General features: G+C 41.1%; 2 protein-coding genes across 8 annotated transcripts; both read right to left on the minus strand.

The window, feature by feature from the left end:
• Positions 1-796: 796 nt before the first annotated feature.
• Positions 797-9,325, minus strand: gcat (glycine C-acetyltransferase). Its single transcript, XM_050069010.1, has 9 exons — positions 9,024-9,325; positions 6,310-6,440; positions 5,638-5,739; positions 5,389-5,535; positions 4,312-4,466; positions 2,612-2,694; positions 2,358-2,529; positions 1,388-1,509; positions 797-1,153 (listed from the first exon to the last, which is right to left on the minus strand). The coding sequence occupies exons 1-9, from the start codon at positions 9,241-9,243 to the stop codon at positions 1,002-1,004; spliced, it is 1,284 nt and encodes a 427-aa protein (XP_049924967.1). The 5' UTR covers positions 9,244-9,325; the 3' UTR covers positions 797-1,001.
• A 1,012-nt stretch (positions 9,326-10,337) lies between these two features.
• tom1 (target of myb1 membrane trafficking protein) lies at positions 10,338-25,461 on the minus strand. Of its 7 annotated transcripts, none has more exons than XM_050069003.1 (16): positions 25,299-25,461; positions 23,197-23,281; positions 23,018-23,096; positions 20,925-21,074; positions 20,679-20,813; positions 20,445-20,582; positions 20,138-20,254; positions 19,864-19,994; positions 19,726-19,768; positions 18,393-18,516; positions 18,236-18,299; positions 15,737-15,806; positions 15,304-15,369; positions 14,795-14,857; positions 12,885-12,924; positions 10,338-11,056 (listed from the first exon to the last, which is right to left on the minus strand). In XM_050069003.1, the coding sequence occupies exons 1-16, from the start codon at positions 25,348-25,350 to the stop codon at positions 10,962-10,964; spliced, it is 1,452 nt and encodes a 483-aa protein (XP_049924960.1). In that variant the 5' UTR covers positions 25,351-25,461; the 3' UTR covers positions 10,338-10,961. The 7 variants fall into 7 exon arrangements, with proteins under 7 accessions (XP_049924960.1, XP_049924958.1, XP_049924959.1 ...); XM_050069001.1 differs by having other exon boundaries at positions 19,864-19,997; XM_050069002.1 differs by having other exon boundaries at positions 19,864-19,997; positions 20,445-20,579; positions 25,299-25,460.
• Between the last annotated feature and the right edge of the window lie 830 nt (positions 25,462-26,291).

Raw genomic sequence — 26,291 nt, forward strand, 5'->3', positions numbered from 1 at the left:
ATTTTTGATTCAGGTAAGAAAAGAGGCTGCTGCAGTGACCCAGGTGTGAAGACATGGAGGTGTGTACAATTGTCTGTGTCTTTAAAAGTTAAAATGAATAATATTTTAAAATAAATATTTCTAAGATGATAAAAACGTGACTGCACAAGCTTGTAATACAAGTTTCCTGAGATTTTATATCCTTGGAAGGAACCATCCTACCAAGGAAGGATCCTTGACTTTAAGAAACACCAACTGTATATAAAGATGGACGACATGACAGCTCCCTAGAAGTGAAGCCGAAACATCTCCATGGTTCGCTGGTGGCTGGCTGCAGTATAAGTCATATCACATTGATGTGCCTAATTTTTCTGTTATGTTTGGTTTTAATTGGTTATTTGATGCTTTAAAAAAGGGGGTGTGACATCATGATTGACAGCTGTGTGTGTCAGTTGGTGTGGTCACCATCAATAGTGCTGCTCACAATTGGTTGGACGGATGTATGGGTGGGAACTGGACGCCACGGAGGTCGCTGCTGTGCAGACTCTGGCTCCAAATGATGTCACCAACACAAGATGGCAGCGGCCGTATCTGGAATATTTTAGCTTCGCTTTTGTACAGTGGGAGGAAGTGGAGACATGTCGTCCATCTTTGTGCACAGTCTTCACCACAGCCGCCCTACGCAACTAGTTTCATTACTAAATCAAGATGAACCATAATCTGTTGAATGGAGGAACAACTAAACTATAAGTAACTACACATTTTCTCCCTCATATACTTTTTTGTGGAAAATAATTAAAACAGAATCACAGCAACATGTTAGCAAAAGTGCTTTATTCAGCCGAGCAGACACAAACATAACATTAACCTCCGCTGACCTACAAATGTTAATAATATTTCCATCACCATCATCCATAGGTCATCAGTAACAGGCAGCACAATCTGTACGAGCAAGCGCTTCATTGTTCAGTGATTCACACACTGGCAGCTGAGTCTTCCTGATCCCTGCTCATCTGTTGCCTTCAGGAGACGACTCCGTGTTTTCTGCCCGTCTGGATGAAAGCGTCGACGCAGCGGTCGATGTCTTCGTCTGTGTGGGCGGCTGAGATCTGAACGCGGATCCTGGCTTTGCCCTTTGGTACGACTGGGTAGGAGAATCCGATTACATAGATTCCTGTGGAGAGAGGAGACGTGTTAACAGAGGCTGGAGCTGTTTCTATGGCAACCAACGTGGATCATTCACATCCACTGTGCCAAACTGTACCTGTGTGACTTCTCATTAAAGAGGACTTATTATGCTTTTCCTTATTAAACATGTCACAGTGTTAGACGATCATATTAAATGTGACAAAAGTTTCACAGTCACAGATTCAACAGGGGCCACATTTTATAAAGTATATAGTCTCACCAAGCTTCAGCATATCATCGGCCATCACAGAGGCCAGCCGTGCGTCTCCCAGCATCACAGGACAGATGGGGTGAGCCGAGCCTGCGATGGTGAAGCCAGCCTGCGTCATCTTGTTCCTGAACCTGAGAGAAGAGCAGAGACACAAATATTATATTCATGGTTACAGAAGGAGCAGCAACGTGAGCGGGAATGCACCGAACACATCATGTTGTTTCAGCTGACAGCTCCACAGGTGACATTCCTGACACACTTCTTGTTTGTGACGGCCTGAAATCAACCAGCAAGCAAAGCTCTCACACACATCTGGCTGCCTGCTCGTGTTCGTGTTTCACCAGGACTGAATCACAAAATCCTTCAAGATGAGGCATAAAGTCTTTTTTCAATAACAATTATCAGTGTGCTGATTTAGCTCACAGTTACATAATGTGGCCTGCAGGCAGCATGTGGGTGTTACTGAGCAGGGTTACGACTCAAGATGTGAGACAACTTTTTTTTCCTCTACATATCTGAATAACTGCTGCCAGGATAAATATTAGCTCATTCTGTTTCTGTTCAACAGCAAAACAAAGACGTTGCCACAGTTTCTCCTCCTCAGTGTTTGATGTTTTATTTCCATAAGCACATATGATGTGCATTAATATATGTAAAATTACAAAAAAGTATTATCTATTTAACCCTATATACAACACAGCACTGTGTATAACTCTGCTGTCACAGGAAAGTTCATGTTAGCAGCTTAAAAAATAAATAACCAAGAAGGGAAGCAACAATCCTGCTTTTGTTTTGTTGCAGACATTTCAGAAGTTTGAATATATGTGAACAAAAACACTGACTTTCAGAAAAAGTTTGTGAGCTCCAAATAAAACCCCCCAACACGTTTTTTCCCCCTGAGAAGCTAGTACGTCCTTTAGCTTGACTTTCTCAATACCATAAACGCAGAAAACCCCCACACACCCCCAATGAAACGCACCTCATGGTTTTGGCCGTCATGCTCTGAGAGATCTCGTTGGAGGCGAGCAGCAGCTCCACGGCCCGGGTGGCACAGCCCACCACAGGAGGGGGGAGGGAGTTGGAGAACAGGTACGGCCGCGAGCGCTGCCTCAGCAGGTCAATGAGCGGCTTCGGACCGACTGTGTATCCACCTGAAGGAAGAAATGAAGACAGAGAAAGCTTTATGTATCGGTGCCATAACAGCGCTTTGTCACAGGTCAGATGGAGACGTACCAGCAGCTCCTCCCAGTGCTTTCCCCAGGGTGGAGTTTATAATGTGAACTCTGTCCATCACTCCCAGCAGCTCGTCTGTTCCTCTGTAAATCACAGACAGTGGCACCGTTAGTTTAAACCCTCATAATGATAGAAAGATATAAAGCTTTACTTTACAAGAGCTCTGATGAGCAACACTTTCTTACATTAGTGACACCTACTGGTGATTTCAACAAACCAGAATTACTGCCTTGCAGCTGTATGCTTCCACAAATCATAACTTGTGGAGTGGCTAAATGATCAGTCAAGCTGTTCAGATGAGAGAGGAGCAGCTGCTGCGAGTGAATGCAAAATGCAAAATTGTCACCACTTCATCATTATATCCTTTTAGACATTTGTGTGGAATTTTGTCATAACTAGCGCACAAATTCTTAAGTTATGGCTAAAACAGGTTTTTTCAAGGTCAGAGTAACCTTCGACCACCAGAGTTCAAGTGGACGTTTTTGCCAAATTTGTGAAAACTTCCTCCAGGCCTTCTTGAAATACTGCCTTTACCAAGATGAGATGGACGTGAGGTCACAATCTGGTCTCACTCCGAAGTCGTCGAAATCTGGCATTTGGGCAGCTACCTGCAGCATCAGACACTATGAAAAAAGCTGCCATTTTAACGTTGGCATGATACACAGCCGGTCGCTGTTATAGTTTAACAGAGCTCGGAGGCGTCAGTGGGAAATGTGGCTGGAAAAGAACGTGAAAGTTAACGCGGCAAAAGACCGAGTTGGGCGAGTGGGAGGGGAGGTGGATGGGTCCAACAAACACCGACTGTTACCCAGGAGAGCGGTGTTAGCGAATATAAAGAATATAAAGCCAAACCCTGTTCTTATTTCCTAAATCTGACCACGTGTGAGTGCTGGCAAATCATAACCACTAATATTTGTTGTTGAAGGAAAAAAAAGTCAATTCACAGTGCTGTACTGATGTAGTGCTTTTATTTTGAAAGAGACTGTATGTAAATGTTACATTTCCTGCAGAACTTGTCACAGCATCCCAGAACGTCAACAACCAATGCACCCAGGGTACCTTTCACATCAAATCTGGGTGTGGAAGGTCCATGACCAAACGTCCATATGTGACGCAGTCGGAGTGAGAATGTGTTGGAGATCACAGTGACCTTGACCTTCGACCACCTAATTCTAATCAGTTCATCTTGAGTCCAAGTGAACGTTTGTGCCAAACTTGAAGAAATTCCCTCAAGGTGTTCTTGAGATATCCCATTCACAAGAATGGGACAGACAAGGTCAAAGTGACCTTGACCTTTGAGCTATGGCCACTAAAATCTAATAAGTTAATCTCTGAGTCCAAGTGAACGTTTGTGCCAAACTTGACAAAACTTCCTCACGGTGTTCTTGAGATATTATGCTCAACGATTGGACGGACGGACAGACAACACAAAACATTACGCCCCCGGCCACGATTATCACCAGGACGGAGGCACATAAACAGCAACTAATTTTTACTGGGCTTGACGAAATTTCTACAAAATAAAATAATCATCTTGTTATAATAACGTGAAAGTTAATGCAAATTTTACATGATGGGACAGACCAGATTTTTCATGTTCCTCTGATGGTTTGTGAAAAATAAAACATGAATTAAAAAGCAAAAAGAGAAAAAAAGAATTGCACCTGTTGCATTTCAGGGTTACTCAGGATTTTACCCACCTGCCTCGGGGCCCCAGGAAGCCGGTGGCGTGGCATTCATCTATAAACACCATGGCTCCGTACTGCTCAGCCAGGTCGCAGATTCCTGGTAACGGAGCCACGTCTCCATCCATAGAGAAGACGCCATCTGTCACTACCAGGCGCATCCGAGACGACTGAGGAGACAAAGCAGAGTCCTGATGATCAGTGGAGCATACAGCCTAATCAATACTGTGACCCTCACCTGACCCGTCACCTCAGTCATCAAGTTTAATGTACCATGAAATGGACACGCTACGACACCGACCTGGGTGAGCTCATCTAAATATGATCAAGGAGCATCAGGACAAAAAGTGCAGCAGCAGGCTAACGGTGAGCTACACTGTGTCGTCTCTTAAGTGTTGTTTTATTTGTCTTTGGACTCTCGCAAGTAGGCGGAGAGGAGAAGCGCTGCACTCTTATGATGGTCAGAAAAACTGCGGGTTTTTTTCTTATAATCCTGTATTCATATTTTGGGTCTTTTACACCATGTGTTTTATTGTTAAAGCAACACTAGCAAAGTAAGCTGTTCCTTTATCCAGGGAACTTGTTTTTAAATGTGCATGTGCCAATAAATGCCTCGACTTGACTTGACTTGAAAACCAGGAAATATCAAGCTTGAGTAAGGACTGGGTTTGGTTGCGTCACATGATACTAGAGAGGTGAATCATTTTAACTGGTTGGTTCATCCAACATTACAAAACAAGACATACTTTCTCTCTGTCAGTTGTAGGGATATCTTGCTATTTTGGTTTTGCCTCCACCCAAATACAACTACAACTCTTCAAAGCCAGACTCCACTGACAAAAACAGTAATTTAACATTGCTGAAAACAGGAGCTGCTGGTCTACCACTGCCTCGATTGGGGGCATGCCGACTGACATCTACTGTATGTAACTGATTATGGATAAGCACCTCGTACAACCCCACTTCAAAAACTCCAAACTATCCCTTTAAATATGCAAATGTTTAACTTTTAAGACATTATGTCAGTAGCCTGAACATTAAGTAAATACACAATAATACTATTTGCTTCTTCTTCTCCTCCTCCTCACACACCTGAGCCTCTTTGAGCTTGGTCTCCAGATCACTGAGGTCCATGTGTTTGTAGCGCAGCCTCTTCGCTCGACACAGACGGATCCCATCGATGATGGAGGCGTGGTTTAGCTCGTCAGACAGCACGGCGTCATCTGGGCCCAACAGAACCTGGATTAAGAGTAACATCATACATTACTGATCGTAACAGGAGAATCCTTTCTGTTCTGAATCCAGTCGGCTTGAAGTAGTGTGAGCGTGAACATGACGTACCTCAAACAGTCCAGCGTTAGCATCAAAGCAGCTAGCATAGAGGATGCAGTCCTCCCTCTCATGAAACTCTGCCAGCTTCTGCTCCAGGTTTTTGTGCAGATCCTGTGAACACAGAGTGAACTCAATGACATCCAGGAGATTTAGCTGCGTTACAGCTGCATATATGTTGTTATCCATGTGTTCAAGGGATAATTTGGATCTTTTCAAGTGGGGTTGTATGAGGCACTTATCCATAGTCAGTTTATTACATACAGTAGATGTCACTCAGCACGCCTCTAGTTTGGGGAAGCAGGCAGGAGTACCACCACAGAAGCTAAGCAATGTACTGCTGTGGACAGGGGGCAGCAGCAAAACATATTTTAGCCATCAGTTTATGCGTACACAATATTTAGAATATTTTCACTGCCTTTCAAGGTAGTAAAAATATTCTCCATACAGCATACACTAAAACTGATGCTGGCTAATTTTTTTTGCTGCTCCCCCCTCCACAGCAATATGTTGCTTCGCTTCTATGTCATTACTCCAGCCTGCTTCCCCAAACTGGGGCCGTTCAAACATACATCTACTGTTGGTAAAACACTACCTATTGATACATACCTCATACAACCCCACTTAAAAATATCTGAAGTATCCCTTTAATGTGTTGATGAAGTGTTGAATTACTCATCATACCTGTGTGCCACAGATGAATCTGACAGAGCTCAATCCAGCACCATATGTCTTCAGAGCATCGATCCCCGCCTGCACCACCTCTGGGTGGCTCGACAGTCCGAGGTAGTTGTTGGCACAGAAATTCAATATGCCTGACAGAGAGGGGGAGAGTTTAAAAAGAGAACAGGAACCCAAAGGTGAAAAGGTCACTGCACAGCTCAAATCAGTGAGACAACAATCACTGTCAGCAACACAAACCCTGCTATTTTTTGCTTGTGTATGTATATATATATATATATATACTGTATATATCCTCCTGAGACCTGAACTTTTGTTTGGTATACATTTTTCATTTCTCCGAGCTATTTGGGATCAGTAGGACCTGATAAGTATATAAAAAAAACTGAACATTGTCAACAGTAATAAACTCTCAATGTCCTCAAACAAGTACTTTCTAATCAACATCTTTTCTGGCTACTGTCCTCAAAATTTGTTAACTTTGTTGTCATATCAAACTACAAAAATTATTAATCATAAATAAACAAGTTTCAAACATTAAATGTGATCAGGTTTTGTCCACTTTTGTGTCGGGATCGGCTGCAGACTAACTTGGCAGAGATGGCTGCCATCTTGTTTTTACATGGATTAGTGTATGGTGCACTTCCGCATGTTCACCGATGGAAACGTTTACGACTTTTACTTCCTCTAGATAGTCAACTGTGTTGTGATCGTCTTCTTGGCACATCGCCAGGGCCACTAGATGGGACGAAAAAGTGTCAACGATTTTCATATCGGATATCGGTTTTATGTAATAAGATTAAGTTTTCAGTCTGTGCATCTCACTTCAGCCATTTTTTTGCAGCAGCAAAATGTGTCTAGTGGACTGAAAAAACAAATGATTTTATTATTCTAGACTATCTAAAGTTTAATTTTTATTTGTAATATTAATCATTTATAGAATTAAAAAGTTGATACTTGGCACTGTGACATGATACGACATTGCCACACAAAAATATTACGATACTATGTTGTATCGATTATTTCCCCTACCCCTAATAGATATTTTTTACTCATTTCTTTTTGTTTTGCAAAAAGGCAAGTTTCACTAGCCTGGCGTTGCCAGACCCAATTCGCAAAACACGAATGGGTCTGGACACGGAGTGTACATTTCCTCTATTCCCGAGGGGCGGTATAAACAGCTGTCACTCAAAGTGCCCCTTCATGCAATTGTAAAGACGGAAAACCAATCAGAGTAAACGAAACGTGTGACGTAGGCTAGCACAACGCCACTGTAAACAGACCAGCAAGCAAGTGCAGTGTGCAACGGAGATGAGCTGTGATGATGTCTGGGTAAGAGTGTTGCCGTCTTTGCGGATTTCCTCCTCACTGTGGACTCTGAGTTGCATGGCTGTGATTCCCAGCTTGGTCTCTTCCCTGACCTGCTCCTCCATGAGAGCAACTAGCAGAGAAACAACAATAGCCACTGGGTTTTCACTGAGTCCCATCTTTTTCCCGATCAACGGAGCCAGTTGGTAAATTAAACTTTTACCAAACCCCGTAGGAAGGACGGCAAACACATCCTTTTTTCAATAAAAGCTTTCAGTGCAGCCGTTTGTTCTGCTTTAAAAGAAAATGTACATTCCAGTTCGTTCAACACATTTACCATCGCAGTTTCAAAATCAGTAGCCATGTTGGTTGTTTACGAAATGCATTCACTCCGCTCCTTGTCTCTCCTATTCTGATGACGTGCCTGCCCCAAAGTAATAAACGGTTGTGATTGGCCTGGTAAGCTTTAACCGATGCCAGAATATTTCATTCTGCTTAACTTGGTTCTGTTGTCCTCGTACATGGACACTTTTTAGTGCCATCTAGTGGGCAGTGAGAGCACTATCCACTAATCCATGTAAAAACAAGATGGCAGCCATCTCTGCTAAGTCCGTCTGCAGCTGATCCTGACACAAAAGTGGACAAAACCTGATCACATTTTATGGTTGAAACTTGTTTATTTATGATTAAAAACGTTTGTAGTTTGATATGACATACAAACTTTACCAATTTTAGCCACAAGCTCAGACACTGTAAAATAAAAGGTACTCATTTGAAGACATTGGGACTTTATTATTGACAATGTTTAGTTTTTTATACTTATCAGGTCCTACTGATCACAAATAGCTCAGAGAAATTAAAAAATGCACACCAAACAAAATGTCAGGTCTCAGGAGGATAAAACCAACATATGAGGACAAAGAGAGACAGTAACAATGCATGGGACAGAGGCTGAATGGGACAGTCAGTGAGGGGTCGTGGCCTGGAGCCAGCGGCCATTCATGAATCAGCAGAGTCACATTTTGGCAAAGGTAAACACAGGCTGAACAGCTAACACAATGCAGACGCGCTGCTGCAGTGTTCACCTCTGAATTCAACGCAAAACACGTTTCTTTTAGCCACAAAACTAAAGTGTAGATTATAAAATATGAAAGTTGCATGTTATATGTGTGGACAGGTGTCAGTGGTGTGAAACATTAGGGAGCCTGTGTGTCCTCCAGTTCCATGACTGAAGTTAGTCTGAGTTTCACATCAAGATAACAACTGAAAAACGACCACTAACATGTTTTTATCTTTACTTTACACCCATGGTGCGTTTAAGGACCATAAAGTCTCAGCTTTGCAGTCATGGTGCGTTTAAGGACCATAAAGTCGTCCTGTCACCACGTATTTAAAGCCCCACCACTCACTGCTGTGATTGCCGTCCACGTTGATCTGCGGTCCCTGCTTTGACGTGATGATCCTCTCCGCCTTCCACGTCCCCGCCGCTCGGATACCGTCGAGCTCGCTCTCCAGCACCGCTCTGGCTTCAGCCACGGCCGCGTAGCTCCGGTTCAGAGCCGCGGCGGAGGGCCGCAGGACGCCCCGGGCCGGTCTCACCAAACTGCGGGCAACTTTTCCGAGAGACATGTCGGTAACACGGTTTGTTAGAGGTGTCCCTCGTTGTCACACGGAGACGAAGGCAAACTGTTGGAGTGAAGCCGGAGGCGAGGCCGTTACGTCATCACGTAACAAAGATGGGTGTATGTGCGCCGGACCAATCAGAGGCGAGGGCACTTGCGAGGTGGCTTGTTTCGTTCAATCAGAGTTCAGTATTTACTTTCCTGTTCAGATCCAGTGTGTTGCCTAATGTGAGCTGTGAGTGACTTACTTAAGTCTCTTTCTAAAAACAAAACAACCTCACCTCTCACTGACTGTGAAAATTATTATAATAAATATTTATAATAAAAATATTGTGTTACAACTACAGAAACACATTTATTGTCATTGTTACCCCACACACACACACACACACACACACACACACACACACACACACACACACACACACAAACTGACTCTGGTTACCTTGTATGACCCTCATTTTTTTCTTGCATTGCAGAGTGATTCAGGATATAACAAAATTGTAACTCTGATAAACATGTAATGGCGTCCCACATGTGGATAAACTGATGCTAAATCGACCAGTGACAACAATGCTGGTATTACAGCACCTTAACACAGGCTATGGGAAAGTAAATATTACTGTGCTGTATGAAAGGGTGTAACTTTAGTTTGAGAGGCAAGGGGGACATAAGCAGTTCAGTTCAGTTTGGTACGTTTTCTTTCCCGTTTCCACAGTGAAAAGTTGTGGATGGTACCAACAGAACCGTTCCGTACCGTCCCCATGTTTGGTCCCCCCTCTGTTGGGGTACCTAGCACACAGATCTGGTACTAAAAGGTGGAGCTGTGAACACTGCAGTCTGATTGGTCAGTAGAGGACGGTCACTCTGCTCAGGGCTGAGTTGTGTCTGGTTTTGAGGCTCATGTAACCACTGTTCATACTGTGGAGAGTTTTATTAGTAAACTGTAACTATAAAATGAAAAATCAAACACTGACTGAAGTAATTTCTTCAGTCAGTGTTTGATTTTATTTTCCTCTATGATTAGTTGCAGCAAGCAAAAAAAAATGCTTAGTGATATGTGCAGTAATTTGTACGGGGTTAAAATGAGGACAGCCAGACTTCCAGTTAATAGTTTTAGTTTAATATCTGACAGCAGTGTGTCATGACTTCCTGTTAAACTTCAAGTAAAACATCTTCACAGGGGAATGTTGGATGTAAAAAACATCACTCACTTTTCTTCATGATTCTACATCAGTAACGATGTGAAGCATCAAACTGTTCTGTGACAGCCGAGCTTCTCTTACATACGAGTGTTTGCTACTTCAACAGGGGCGTTTCTGTAACCCATCATCATGTCTGACAACACATACATCACAGCAATATAATACACAATCTATGTTGCAAAAGTCTGTAACAGCATCCTCTCTTTATCTCGACAGCAGGAATGTAGCCATATAAAATGTGCAAATGTTCGCATTCCACACATGGACAAACCCTCAGAACAACGTCAAGTAAAAACCTCCGCCCTTCATATAGAATAACATTATTTTATCAGTTAAAAAACACAGGTGCTCCCCAGGTAAAGAGCAGTATACACAGCTAGGACGTCCTTCCTCAGACACAGGGAGTAGTTCCCGTGTCAAATGTGCCATTTAACCGTTCATCTAAAAGAAATCTGCGTTCCTCAGCCGACGGCGTGGGAGCTTCATGAGTGCTGTTAGTTTGGCAGGTTTCAGGTGAAGCTTAAGACTCGGAGTGGTTGGTGTCCTGTGAGGAAGCTCTCAGCGACGGCAGACGCTCAGCTGCTTTCGCTCGTTCTGCCAGAAACCTGTCAAACTCTGCAGAGGGAGAGGAGACGGATTAGACGAGATGACACTCCAGCAAGAGTAAATTTACTGAACGGAATGATGGGATAAAGACGTAGGAGAGAAAAATGGGATTTCATGAAAGGATGCTGCTGTCAACATAAATACATGAGACTAATAACAGGTTCTTGGATATGTGCAGATATCACAACACCACCCTTTAAAAGAAGGTGTTTAAATGAATGACAGAGGGAGGGTTGTGATCGTAGGTCAAACAAGTCGACCATCAGTGGAAAGTTTTTATGCATTACAAGGAAAATGGCACAAGCTGCTGCAGATGTTCCACTTCTCCACATTTTGACGTGATAAACATGTTAGAGCACGTTAATCAGAGTATGCACAGCTGCATGTTAAAGGGAAAATTAGTGGAATATTTATTTTCAATAGCCATGTGACCAGTTTAGTAGGAATATTGCCTTTTTCAGAATAAGGGCAAAGACTAGAATATTTTGTTCATGCAGCCTGAATGCAGTCACTGATTCAGATTAATTATCAGTTCTTGTAGAAGCCTAGTAGTACTGAAAAACACTTGGGTCAAACTGACCCTGACTAACTGATAAACTACAGAGCTGTGTACAGTTAATGTGTTAAAAAGGTCTGTATATGTGGCACCACATGTCCAGTTAACGCACTAGTGCCACCTACGGGTCACATGCAAAAAATATTTAGCAGCAGATGTTCGACAGAGGCTGTGTTTAGAGTTTAGAGGCTGTCGTACAGCCAGTCAGTTCAGCACAAACATCCGTTTCCCTTCAAACAAGGTGCCCAACAGTGACCATTAGTTTTTATATTTTCATTTCACTTCTAATTTGTTTTCAATTCAGTTTAGTTTACAGAGTGGGTGTGCTCGTTTCAGTTTAGTTATTGTTAAAAATGTTTAGTTTTGCATAGTTGTATTATTAGATTTTCTTAATTATAAAATGGCGGGTATCTGTCAGGGGCAAAATTTAATATGTTCAGAAAGGTACTACAATACAAACACAACACTTTTCTTTAAGGTAACTGACTCACAGTCATGTTGACATCCCAGTATTTTCATTTTTAATTCACTTTGTGTTTTTGTTTTGTGGGTTCATTTGGTTCGTTTCAGTTAAGTTTTTATTGTTAAGAATTTTGTTTTAACATTATTTCTTGGGCTTTTATTGGACAGGACAGATCAAGCGTGGAAGGAGGAGAGACAAGGGACGACACGCAACAAGTGGCTGTAAGCTGGAACTGAGCCCACGGCCGCCGCCGCAGGGACACCGCCGCTGCACATGGGACGCCAGCTCCACCCACTGAGCTACTGGGTGCCCCAGTTTTAGTTTAGTTTTATTTGTTTGTTTTATCACACCATGGGGTATTTGTCAGGGGCAATATAAAAGTGAGGTAAATATAAAGTTCAGCACAGGTACTACAATACAACAATACAAACACAGCACACTCACGTAGACATCTCAGTCTCTATAATCATCCTCCTCGTATTTGTGATAACTCATTTAACCAAACTGACAAAGACTAAAACTAAAGACTTTTTCTATATAATTTTACCTTACTCTAGTTAATTTTGTAAGAACACAACATCATTTCAAATAGTTTTGGTTTGTTTTTTTCTAAACTCTCGTCTTCATTTTTATTTCAGTTAACCTAAATGTTTTTTCACACCTAGTTTTAGTTCACTATAATAACCTTAGAGCCTAGGCTGGTGAGCATTGTGTAACACTGCTGTAATATCAAACTATAAGCTGCAGGTGTGCATGAATACCAAATCAAATAACTGATGACAAAAGCAGCTCTTTTTCAAAATAAAGTAGACCCTCACCTTCACTGGTCACACCGTCTGAATCCTCAAAGTCGTCATACTGTGTCACAAACAGAAAACACACATTTTGCTTTAAATATAAATACACACACACAACTTGTGCAGTTACAGTAAAATACATGGATCCTATGAAATAACTACAGATAATCAGATGCAGAGTACAGTTGGGCCGATGTAAAAATATTCAAACCAGTTTGACATTAAGCAAAATACAGGACCAGACAGGTGTACTGACTTTAACCAGCAGGTGTCACACTGGACTCAGCAGCTGCTCCTGAGTGGTAATGACACTGTGTCCAACCAGACAACTAGCATCTGATTCCCTTAACTATACACTTCTGTTACATCATATAAACAAATCATGTAGCTATCAGCTCTGTGCTTAAGATCAGTCTGGAGATGTCGCCACATAAAGAGTTGCTATCTTCCTATGTTTATACTTATCAAACAAAGAAAACCACACAGTGTTATGTTGTGATATTAACTTTACATGACAAACACTATAGCCAATAGGAAGTAGCCTAGCTTGTTATTAGCAATCATCATTTACCAGAAACTTTCAGCTCTCAGCGATCTCCCTCCACCCAGCTGCCTCCTTATTTAGGATTTTGTAGTAAAATATGAAGGTATCATTTACATAATTCCTCATTTGAACGTCATGAATCAGCCTTTCCTCGTCCACTGTGGTGCTTTCAAAGTGAGCGACAGGAATAAATGGACACAGGGCGTGCAGCTCAAAATGGCATGCTGTGGCCAGTTAGGAAGCCTCTGTTGTTGCCATTTGGTTTTCTTAAAGAGACTAACTCTGCCATGTCTCATCTCTTCACTCTCAAAAAAAACCATGAACTTTCTAGTAAACCAACACAAAGTGTGCCGCTCTTCATCCCTTGCTCAGCAGTACATTTTGCACGGCCTGTCAGACACTACTTTCTTGACAAACATGACATCATGTTACTCATGTTGTCATATTGCTTATTACTACTAAAACACAAGTTGGATGAAGCACCGTGATGCTGTCAGCAATGTTTGCTGGTGTTTGCAACAATCACACAGAAAGTGTTTTGCAGGTGCACTGTTCTGCCTTTTTAAAAAACTGAATGCCACTAATAAAACAAATACTTGCTGCACCATTTTATTGTTGCCAGGCAACCACCCCATCACATCCTTACACTAACCTTCCTGTGTAACATTTATTTCACAGTAATGAGTGTGTAGTTNGACGTTTACAGGCAGATTTTAGGATGACTCAGGGGCAGTTTGACAACCTGCTGTCTATCATCAGGCTGTATAGCTCTGGGTATCCAGCAACCACTACCACCAGTTTCTCCTCCATTGTTTAACAGCTGTAAACTTGTTGTCATGACAACCACAGAAGGCCCGCCTCTCAAATCATCTGATTGGACAATGGGGAAAAAAAGATGACGTGAGGCGCTTCTCAGCTCTGAGTTGAAGCTTCTTCAACTTGAGAAGTTCAGATCACTCCAGCAAAAACGGCAGGCACATAGAGTGCAGAAACGTGAGAGGCGTAGCAACGCAAAAACAGCGAGCAAAAAGCTTCATTCTCTTTTAAAACAATTACAAAAAGCCGCCTCCAGCTGCTATAACACTTTCTGTGTGACCAGGGCCATGGGCTGCTTTTTTATTCGCCAGAAGATGTCATTATAACTAATGCTGGTTCAGGCGAGTGCATTGTACTCGTATACCGGTCCAGACCGGCAAAACCAGAACCCAACACTAGTGGAGAGACATTTGATTCAGTCGGTTTGAGTGTGTGCTGAGTTCTGAAATTAGTCAGAATTGTCCTTTAGTGAATCAAGAAATGAACAGGAAAAATGTGCAGTCAAACTAAATAACACACTTATTATATTTATCTATTAATTTGGAGTAGATGTAGTAATCTAGTCATTTACCTCATCATCCAACGCCAGCCATTTCTCAATATCATCCATTACAGTCGACTGATTGATGGGAATCTAAGACAGAAAGCAGAGCAACAGGATGGTCAGAGCAGAAAAATATGAACTGCTAGTTAAACGTAATGAAGATGTAGCAACACTACCAAACCCACCAAAATAAAAGCAAATAAAACAAAACAACAAAGGACCAACCACAGGTCGGTGAGCACAGCATGACAGGTATGACAACAATGCAGCATATCAGGACAGTGCAACCCAAACATTGTCATGCTCTGTAGTGGGCGTAGGCACAATCTCCCAAAACATCTTATTGTCTTCACCACATATAAAAACATGCAGCCCTTTGTGTTTTATCTCAACACCTGAACCACCAAACCCAAAAAGTGATCCAAGCAAAAGCAATCCAGACCACAGCAAAGTAAATATATGACAAAACCAAGAGACAGAAGGTGTGGAGAGGTGAATCAATATGAAACCAGGACACATTCTGGACTCAGACCCACCATTCCCCTTTTAATCATCCAATCTAACTTTGGTGAGGAGCTGCGGGTGGAGGCTGGGCTGTCATCCTTCATGCACAGACAGAGAGTTAATGAAGGAGGAAAGAAGTTACTGAGACAAAGCAACATACACTTTACTCAACCGAGGAGCCTTTTATAGGACAGGTAATTCTGTGTTATGTCTCGACTGAATTCACTGACAGTCTCCTCTCTCCTATAAATAATACAGCTTAGACAGTGTGTACGACACCATGAACATCTATAGTGGGAGCTCTGTACTCTGTTGCACATAAAACCGAAGTTTGACTTTACATTGTGATGCATAGTTTTGAGTTTTAATTGCAAAAGCTTAACTGAATTTTTCCAGTGCTCCCAAAGGTCACATCATAGATAAGAAAATGCCTGAAGACCTGAGTTACGCGGCATCGTTGCTTACCGTTGCAGCGTTGTGTTGTCTGCTGTCCGGAGCCTGAGCCAGGCCGTCCACTGTGACTTCACTCTGCTCACTGAAACACAACATTTGTTCATTGGTCAACTGCCGTGTAAGCTAATAATATCAGATAACACAGTGAAATACAGGCACTTGTCTTAAAAAGGAATCAGAGGGAATAACTTGGAATTAAACTCCAAAACAAAGATCAACATTTGCATATGCCATTCCTGAGAATTTGCTTAAGTAAGAGCTGCATGACTGCTCTGTAAGATTTTAATTGTAACATTAATCAGCACATTTCACTTTGTTATTCACAGCCTTTCCTTTAGTTCAATGGTTCCTAAGATATTTGTATCTGATGTACCCGGATGAACTCTCATCCTGCAACACCACCATGCTCCACCATAAACAAATAGTGTTATTCAACATTATATAAAAGGGGATAACGTTATAATAATTTGTTCATATTGAACTGTCAATGTTTGGTTTGGTTTAGTCAAATTTGCATTCATACATCTACCATACCGATGGGAGCGGCAGAAGGTAGACATTTAAATCATTTATCTATTACTTAATATTTGTTTGTTTCCTTGAGCTAATTATTCAAAATGTATTCATTACATTTGGCTATCTGCTTCAATTATTTAGCTAACTATTTTAATGGTTTATTTATTACACATTTATCTAACTATTTTAACTGTTTACACATTACTTTTAGTTAACGACATCAACCATTTAGCTATTTCAACTGTTTACCCATTACTTTTATCTAACGACTTCAACCATTTAGCTAACTATTTCAACTGTTCACCCATTACTTTTAACATTAGCTAACGACTTCAACTATTTAGCTAACTGTTTCAGCTGTTTACCCATTACTTTTAGCTAACGACTTCATCCATTTAGCTATTTCAACTGTTAACCCATTACTTTTAGCTAACAACTTCAACCATTTAGCTAACTATTTCAACTGTTTACCCATTACTTTTAGCTAACGACTTCAACCATTGAGCCAACTATTTCAACTGTTTACCTATTACTTTTAGCTAACGACTTCAACCATTGAGCCAACTATTTCAACTGTTTACCTATTACTTTTAGCTAACAACTTCAACCATTTAGCTAACTATTTCAACTGTTTACCCATTACTTTTAGAACCATTTAGCTAACTATTTCAACTGTTTACCCATTACTTTTAGCTAACGACTTCAGCTATTGAGCCAACTATGTCAACTGTTTACCCATTACTTTTAGCTAACGACTTCAACCATTTAGATAACTATTTCGACTGTTTACCCACTACTTTTAGTTAACGACTTCAACCATTTAGCTAACTATTTCAACTGTTTACCTATTACTTTTAGCTAACAATTTCAACCATTTTTTACCTATTACTTTTAGCTAACAATTTCAACCATTTAGCTAACTATTTCAACTGTTTACCCATAACCGTTAGCTAACGACTTCAACCATTTAGCTATTTCAACTGTTTACCCATTACTTTTAACATTAGCTAACGACTTCAACTATTTAGCTATTTCAGCTGTTTACCCATTACTTTTAGCTAACAACTTCAACCATTTACCTATTTCAACTGTTAACCCATTACTTTTAGCCAACTACTTCAACCAGTCAGCTATTTCAACTGTATGCCCATTACTTTTAGCTTAGACTTCAACCATTTAGCTAACTATGTCAACTGTTTACCCATTACTTTTAACTAATGACTTCAACCATTTAGCTAACTACGTCAACTGTTTACCCATTACTTTTAACTAACGACTTCAACCATTTAGCTAACTACTACGTCAACTGTTTACCCATAACCTTTTTGGGTTTTAACAGATCTGGGGAAAACTGCATTTTCGTACTACGCAACATGGGCATGGAACAATCTTCAAAAAGATCTAAAATTAGCCAAACCTATCCACTGATGAATTTAAGGGCACCATAAAGAATAAGATAAGAGATAAGATACACCTTTATTGAGCCCATAATTGAGAAATTACAGTGTTACAGCAGTCAAGGGGAAAGAGCAGATTAAAGATTTCAAAATTTAAACTTAAAAACTTAAAAAACTAGGCATGAAAAATAAGTACAAATACAAGAAACTGCGATAAATAACAACAACAATAATAATAATAATAATAATAATATTATTGTGGTGAAAGAGACGTGCTTTTTTTTCTCGAGAGGCCACTAAGTTTGAATAGTTGTTGTTTTATTGTTGATTTTTGTATTATATGTTTTATTTGTTGAATTTTGTGTTGATTGGCTGCTACCTCGGCCAGGGCTCTCTTGTATAACACATTTTTAATCTCAATGGGACTTCCTGTCAGCCACCCTTAATGTTATTGTAGGACCAGTCTAATATGCAACTAAATTTCATACAGTACACAGTAGGGGGTCCCTGCTGTGTCTCTCTTTAAGCTAAGGGGGCAACACATGCTTACTGTGTACACCTTCAAGGTCACAAACTATGGTTTCTAGTATTTCTGTACCTTAGTATTTGTTGAGTTGAGACAGTTACTTTGGGCGATAATGTGTCATCTGATTCACTCGTACCTGCAAAAAGAACAGCAAGAAGTTAACATCGCACGAGATAAATAGAGGCATATAATGTGCATGTGCAGTATGTATGAAGACGGGAGTACTTACTGAGTCTTGCCATATGACTGGACAAACTGTTGGGTTTTGACAGGCTGTGTGAGCTGTCACTGGTAGCTAAAGCCATGGAGTCAGGTGTCAAGGCGAGGTCTGTTAAGTTGACATATGTGTGACTCTGAGGGGGACAAAAAGTAAAAGTCAATGATTCAACCATTTCATTATATTATGAGTGTTGAGCTGTGAAGGAAGACTAGACCCTTTTACTGTTAGTAAACAGTATGACATTTTTGTAGTGGGAGGGGCTTAGCTGGAGGCAAAACAATTCTCCACAGACATTAGCTAGCGCTAGCTGGCAAGGTCTGTTGGCTTGTTTTAGACAGTGGAGGAAGATGATACAAGTGATGCATTCAGAAATACTCATCCTGAGTGTCTGGCACTCTGGCACAAACTGGACTGTTCGTAAATTCAGAGCGCTGTCTGAATGTACCGTTCGGTTATCTAGAGCGCTGCACTCTCGGAGTGGAGACGGAGCAGCAGAGCGCACTCTGGACACTCTGTCTGTGGAGACGGAGCAGCAGAGCGCACTCTGGACACTCTGTCTGTGGAGACGGAGCAGCAGAGCGCAGAGCGGAGTGAATGTGTGATTAACTTAACCGTTGGTTCATTCATGTAGAAATATAACGCTCCGTTTCTTCCACCAACAGGGCTCTCATTTTAGTGTAGAGCGTCAGACTGAATTTACCAACGCACCATGTCAGGTCACTCACTCTCCGGGACCGCCAGTGTTACTTGAATAAGTAAACACTGACCAACGGGACCAGACTGGCCGACCCGTATGCTCTCACTCAGTGGATGGATGATGTCACAGGAAGCCAATCTTACAAAGGAGGACCACACTTGTTTGTTTTGCTATGGAAGCTAACGTTAGCTAATGTGCTAAAAAGTTAGCGTTCCAGAGAAATCCAATATTCCTCTTAATCCCTCCCCAGTTTCTGATGAGGTGGACATGATAACCCTTAATACACATAACCTTATTCATCCCTACAACAGGAAATACTTTTTCCCTAACCTGATATGAAGTGTGCGCTGCACATGTGAGCATTTTTGATGATGGCCTCCGTCCAGTCCTTTGGTCTTATCACATTTAACCATAGTTGTCTTTGTTTTTGTTGACGGGCAGTGGCGGCTGGTTTTGAGCCATGACTCCTTCTATTCTGGCTCCCAATAACACAACAAGACAAACACATTTTAACACTCCTATGGAGCCTACAGCCCTGTGGGGGAGAGGCAGGTTTACCTCCAGCTAACAAACTGACATCATTGTGACGTCAGACTTTAAAGGGTCTCTAACAACCAGTTCAAAAATTACTGCCATGTTCTTTACCTTCTCTGCTGCATTTTGACCATTTGGTATTCGTCTTTCAAACCTGTAAACAGCAGAACAAAATTATATCATCATCATCAACAAAATAAGGATCCTCTTTCTTGAATAAGGTACTACACAATAATAAATGTAGTCAACCTGTGGTAGCGAGTAAATGCGGTGTTCATCTCATCATTAGCTGCCAGCAACTCTTCAATCAGCTTCTCCTCACTGAGCCTGGGGACGATCTTCACTATCCTGTCTTGCATTTCCTTACATACAGTGTATAACTGCTAATGACACAATCAGACAAAGAATGCGTGGGCAGGGGTTTGAGGGGGCAGATGTAACACAAAATATATAAAGTACAGAGATCAGTTAAGGGTAAGGCACCGTTACTCAACATGACTGGATGGAAGTGAGTTTCTTGTACCTCCAGCAGCTCCATGTCTGCTTGTTTTACTGTGACAGGATCCAGTTGACTCATCATGTCTGACATCATAGTCAGGTTACTTCTGACCACTCCCAGCTCTGACTTCAGCTTTTTTATCTGGAAAATCAATCATATTCCCCAAATAAACACAGCGAGTACTCCTTGCAAAGGCAAATATTGATTTTTATAAGTGTTGGAGTGCAAAGAGTGGAGGAGTTGTGCAACAGCCAACAAGGAAACAATGATTTTATAGGAAAACAGAATTTAAATACTAAAATATCCATCTCTAGTGCAGCAAGGCCATCACCTGGCTGGGAGTGAAGGCATTACTTCCCTCTAGGGCCAATTTTAGCTCAGAAGTCTGGGGTGAGATGAGTGGAGGTTTGGAAGAGAGGCGCACAGCGGGCAGAGTAGTGACAGCAGGCCCGTTCCCAGGCAAAGTCTGCTAAGCAAAGGCACAGAAATGACCCGAAAGTAAAATGACCGAAGACGATAGGTAGCACCCAGAAAACAGCAGTGAGTGAACCAGGCATGCTTGCACCTTTTTTTGGGGTTGGGCAGGTGAGTAACCGTCCAGCTCAGTCATGGGGAACTCAAGTCCTTTCCTTCGCAGGTCTTCGTACACGGACACCACACCCGTCAGGTCGGGTGAGCTGCGGAATGCATCAGCCCACGCCTTGACGAGACAAAACCACAAATTACTAGTGAAGCAACATGGCCACACCAAAGCTGATTGCAACCTTATTTTTCTGCCAGGCTGCCAAACATGTATTGTGGCATGTTTTACCTGTATGATGCTGAGCACCCTGTCATGCAGGATTAATGGAGGGTTGTTTCTCGGGATGATTGAACGGACAAGCACACCCTCTACGAAATCCCTCGTCGTCACCAGGATGTGGAACCTGTAGCCACAGTTCTTCACACATGTCTCCAGGACCTAACACGAGAAGGAGACTTGGTGACTCAGCAAAAGCAGTGAAAACCTATATTTAAAGGGGACCTATTGTGTTTTTTCGTATATAGTTTCTTTCATGTTACAATGAAGGATGTTGATATTAAATGTGGCCAAAATTTAGAATCATGAGGTAAACTTATTTGAAAGTAATCTTTTTGAGTAAAAACCTAAGGGCTCATTTATGCTCAACATTAGATACGTATACAGAGATGGACGGAGATGGACGGAGCCTTTGCAAGCTTGTATTGGTGATATTTTACTGTAGAAAGTGCCCCTATTCTCCGTTACAGTCATTCCCTGGCTGTGTACACACTGCTATCATACATGTAGCTACATGCTAACTGTAAACTTGGTTGGTGATATTGAAAATTTCTTAGTGATTTCAGATCATATTCCTGCTGGAACAAGTCCTGTTGTGTTTATTAGCTTTTACTGGTGATATTTTCCATTACAGTCATTTCCCTGCTGCAAGTACACTGCTAACGTATGTAGCTACATGCTATCTTCAGAGAAATATGTAGGTTAATCTTGGTTGCTGATGTTGTTAATTTCTCTGTGATTTCGGATTATATTACTACTGTCATTCCCCAGCTGTGAATGCACTGCTAATATAGATTTAGCTACATGCTAACGTCTGAGAAAGTTACGTGCACATGTAAACTTGGTTGAAGATGCTGTTTATATGTCCTAGATTTCAGATCTTATTCCTGCCGGAACAGGTCCGGTTGTGTTTGGAAGCTTTTATCTGTAATTATTTTTAATGATAAGAAGTGCTGTTATTCTCCATTAGGTCATTGCCTGGCTGCAAATGCACTGCTAGCATACACGTAGCTGCATGCTAACATCAAGGAAACACTTCATCTTAGTTGCAAAGTTGTAAAATTCTCCCCGATTTTGGATCATATTCATGCTGGAAGGAGTACGATTGCATTCAGAGGCTTTTTTGGTGATTTTTCATAGGTGAAAGCGCCACTGTTTTTTGTAACAGTCATTCCTTGGCTGCACGTACACTGCTAACATACATGTAGCCTCATGCTACGGTCAGGGAGGGGTGTAAACTTGGCTGCAGATGCTGTTTTCAAGGTAAGAATTACCTTGGTCATTCCTTGGCTATGAATACACTGCTAACATACATGTAGCCTCATGCTACGGTCAGGGATGGGTGTAAACTTGGCTGCAGATGCTGTTTTCAAGGTAAGAATTACCTTGGTCATTCCTTGGCTATGAATACACTGCTAATGTACATGTAGCTCCATGCTAACATCAAGGAAACAAGTCATCTTGATTGCCAAGTTGGAAATTTCTCCCTGATTTCGGATCATATTCCAGCTTGAACATGTACGATTATGTTTAGAGGCTTTTTTTTGGAAGTTTTTCATTGTAGAAAGTTTCACTATTTTCTGTTACAGTCATTCCCTGGCTGAAAGTACACTGCTAACGTACATGTAGCTACATGCTATTGTCAGGGAAAGGTGTAAGCTTAGTTGCACATGCTGTATATTTCTCCTAGATTTCATATCTTATTCCTGTTGGAATGTGTCCGGTTGTGCTTGAAAGCTTTTATTGGGGGATTTTCATGTACGAACTACCGCCATTCTCGGTTACCGTCATTCACCGGCTGACATGGAAGACCCAGAAATGCTGACCAATCAAAGCAGGCTGAAGGCTTAAAGAACAGGCGCAATAACAGGGCATTTCAGACAGAGGGTAAATTTAAGTTATCCAGCACAGATAGTATGAGGAAAATAAAGTTCCTTTTGACTATTAAAGCATGTAAACATGTTCCAGTTGAAACCTTGAATACAAGTATGAACCTGAAATGAGTGTAACAGGTCCCCTTTAAAACTCAAACCAAGCGACAAGAACATAAACTGAGTCAACAGGGTAGCGGTGGAGCATGAGGGTGACAAGGGAACAACACTTACAGTGAGCGTCAGCATAACCTCCTTGAAATTCTTGTTCCCCACAATCCTTTTCTTTATGGCTCTGACAGCATCTTTAGGTCTGTAATCAGAGAATTTTCAACAGTCAGCAGCATGTAATCTCCAGAGGACTGATTCGTTCCTGATTCTGTCAGATAACACACACACAAACACATACACACCCTTCCTCTGAGCTGTTGATCATGTCGCAGATCTCCATGTTGAGTGCCCAGTCCTCTGACGGCAGGCTGGAGCCGGTCGCAGACTCTGTGGAAAACAGGTCAATACAATGTTGAATAAGATGAAACTGCAGAGAAAATTAAACAATGTAGGCCTAGTAACAAACACTTTACTGGGGAAATTATCATATAGCTGAATGATTTTGTCATTCAAATGCTTAGTATATGTTTCTCACATTCTAATATAGCAAGACAAACACTTCACAGTTGCTACAGTTCATTGTGTTTTTTAAGTCTGTGATGTTCCACAGGGATCAATATTAGGACCATTTCGAATCCTAATACCAGCACATGTAAGTGACGTGAATTCAGAAGTTAATTGGCTTTTTCTGCGTGCTGCTGAGCCTGATTTATTAGTGAGTTTGCAATGTGTTTTTCAAAAAACAGAAAACATGCTTAGTTCAGAAATGCTGAAATTAGTTACACTGCTAGTGGACAATAATCTTTTATTACATTTCGGTACAACAGAATCTTTTTCTGTTTTTATTTACCCCAAAAACTAAACTTCAACTCCAGATTCTTAACGTCAGCAGCAACAGTATACACTGGTATGGTTAAAAAATGTAATTGTGATGCCTTTTTTTAACAGAAAAAAAATGTTATGTATCGCTTTGATACAATCAAAAACAGACTGTGCAGTTTCTGTAGCTTATTTTATGAATATTTGATCACAGTTGAAGAACCTGTGTAGGTACAGGACTTTTTAAATCACTTTAATCTTTCTTGTCTTTTTTAGCGTTTTTATGGTTCAATTATACCATATATTAACATACATTTTGGCTTTTCTTTGTAGTAATCTCATTTTGTGTTCTATATTACTCGTTTTAAAGCTGTATATTTTTTACTTTTGTTCTATGTTGTCTGTCTGTCTGTATGTTGCTGCCTGTCTTGGCCTGTCAATTTTTAATATCAAGCAGTTTTTTTCTGGTTAAATAAAGGTTAAATTAAAAATGTGAAGATATTACATTGTTACCGAGATATGAGACTATATATCATCTTAGATTTTGGATATTGTTGTATCGTGACATGGCATAAATGGTGTTTTTTCCCTAGTTTAAAAGGCTGCATTACAGCAAAATGATGTAAATGTATCAACTTACCAGACTTTTCTGTTTGTTTTAATGTTTGCCTTAACCCACTTAGTAGTTATATCCACATTATTGATGATTATTAATCAAAAACCTCATTGCGTTAATATTTTCTGGGAAAGAAACAGTCACACAACTTTGTGCCATCAGAGAGGATATTTGGTCAGAAATATTATGCTCTATTTTGTCTTCCAGTCCTCACACTGATGATTTAAAAATATCGAGATATATACTGTGTATAGAGATATAGCCTAAAAATATTGTGATGTAATTTTCAGGACATATCTCTCAGCCCTGGTACATAGTAATCAAATGTTTACAGCAGTCAGGTGTTTGTGTTTACCCTGTCCAGCTTTGTTGTCCTTGTTTTTAGCTGTATGTTTATTTTGTGTATTTACACAGAGAGCAATAAAAGCCTAGAGTCAGACTGTATGTGCTCACACACATACTGGGCCAGTAAAGCTGATTTTAAATCTGATTATAATTCCAAATAATGAATAACAGTGTGTGTGCTCTAAATAAATCTGTGTATCTGCTTATTGTCCGTCAGTCAGTGAAAACACATGTGCAGTCATTAAGCCACAGTTGAACGTGCATCTAATTTGGGTCAGGAGGATATGGCCCACTTCTGGTCCAGGCCACAGATTGGCAGGTTAAACACACAGTAACAGCCAATCAGATTGCGCCTCACAGCAGCTAAGTCCCGCCTCCGACCAATCATTGTTCACAGGACGCGTCAATCAAACTATAACCTCCTCAGCCTTAATAAATGTCCCTCAGACTCGTTATTTTAACACACAGACATTAACAGATAGTAACATGTATATTTAAATCATATTTAATAGCCCCTGTGTCAGCAGGTGGACACACAGGTGAGTGTTGTGTCTCCGGTAACCGTGACTGAGCCTTACTGAAGCGTTACGTTATTACAATGTAAGGACGGATAAAGCAGCTCACCGATCCGCTGTCCCACCGGCGTGCTGTACGGATTCCCCAGCAAAAACTCCATGATGAGGCGGTGAGGGCCCCGCGAAGCACCGACGTCCCCGGGCCGAGTAGCAGCGTCCTCCCCGCTGTCTCCTGCAGACTACTGCTGCTGCTGCTCACAACAAAGTGGGGCACTAGTTGAACTGCGTCATGCTTTAAAGTGACAGCAGCCTGCAGCCTGCACTCCGGCCACACACATCAACCACTGTTTTATATTACTATTATATACATTCAGTTATATTTAGGACTCAAATGAAAGATTAAATATAGTGTCAAACTATTATAATATAAAAACTGTGTGTAAAAATGTCTGATTATAACATGACATCACTGTATAATTTCACTCAGGCTACATTCATGCAAATTAAAGTTACCCCCTAATTCAAGGAAACCGAGTGCTAGGTACACATTTACTACATCCTCCTGAGACCCTGTGTCCTCACATGAGGACATCACATTTTGGGTTTACTTGACCTTAGACTTCATTCTACTTAACTTAGACCTGTGGTCCTCGATCATGGACAAATTTTTGTAAGACACAATGCCCCTATCCTGTAAAACAAGATGGCGGCCATCTCTGCCGAGTCAGTCTGCAGCCGACCCTGACACAAAAGTGGACAAAACCTGATCACATTTTATGGTTGTTTATTTATAATTGACAATGTTTGTAGTTTGCCATGGCAATACAGTTGACCAATTTTAGCAACAGTAACAAGCGGAGACACTGTTAATCAGGAGATACTTGTTTGAGGACATTGGGACTTCATTATCGTCTCGTTTGAGGACATTGGGACTTTATTGTCGTCTCGCTTGAGGACATTGAGACTTTATTGTCGTCTCGCTTGAGGACATTGGGACTTCATTATCGTCTCGCTTGAGGACATTGGGACTTTATTGTCGTCTCGTTTGAGGACATTGAGACTTTATTATCGTCTCGTTTGAGGACATTGGGACTTTATTGTC

The sequence above is a fragment of the Epinephelus moara genome, chromosome 18, assembly GCF_006386435.1.
Source record: "Epinephelus moara isolate mb chromosome 18, YSFRI_EMoa_1.0, whole genome shotgun sequence".
NCBI classification, from domain to species: domain Eukaryota; kingdom Metazoa; phylum Chordata; class Actinopteri; order Perciformes; family Serranidae; genus Epinephelus; species Epinephelus moara.

Coding starts and splice junctions, on each gene's coding strand:
- tom1 (XM_050069001.1), bottom strand. CDS start 25,350: ATGGAGTTTTTGCTGGGGAATCCGTACAGCACGCCGGTGGGACAGCGG. Junction 18,517..19,725: donor GTCAAAATGCAGCAGAGAAG/GTAAAGAACATG, acceptor TGTCCCCCTCAG/AGTCACACATATGTCAACTT. Junction 14,858..15,303: donor GGATGATTAAAAGGGGAATG/GTGGGTCTGAGT, acceptor TTTCTGTCTTAG/ATTCCCATCAATCAGTCGAC.
- gcat (XM_050069010.1), bottom strand. CDS start 9,243: ATGTCTCTCGGAAAAGTTGCCCGCAGTTTGGTGAGACCGGCCCGGGGC. Junction 2,695..4,311: donor TTCCTGGGGCCCCGAGGCAG/GTGGGTAAAATC, acceptor TGTGATTTACAG/AGGAACAGACGAGCTGCTGG. Junction 2,530..2,611: donor AGCACTGGGAGGAGCTGCTG/GTACGTCTCCAT, acceptor TTCTTCCTTCAG/GTGGATACACAGTCGGTCCG.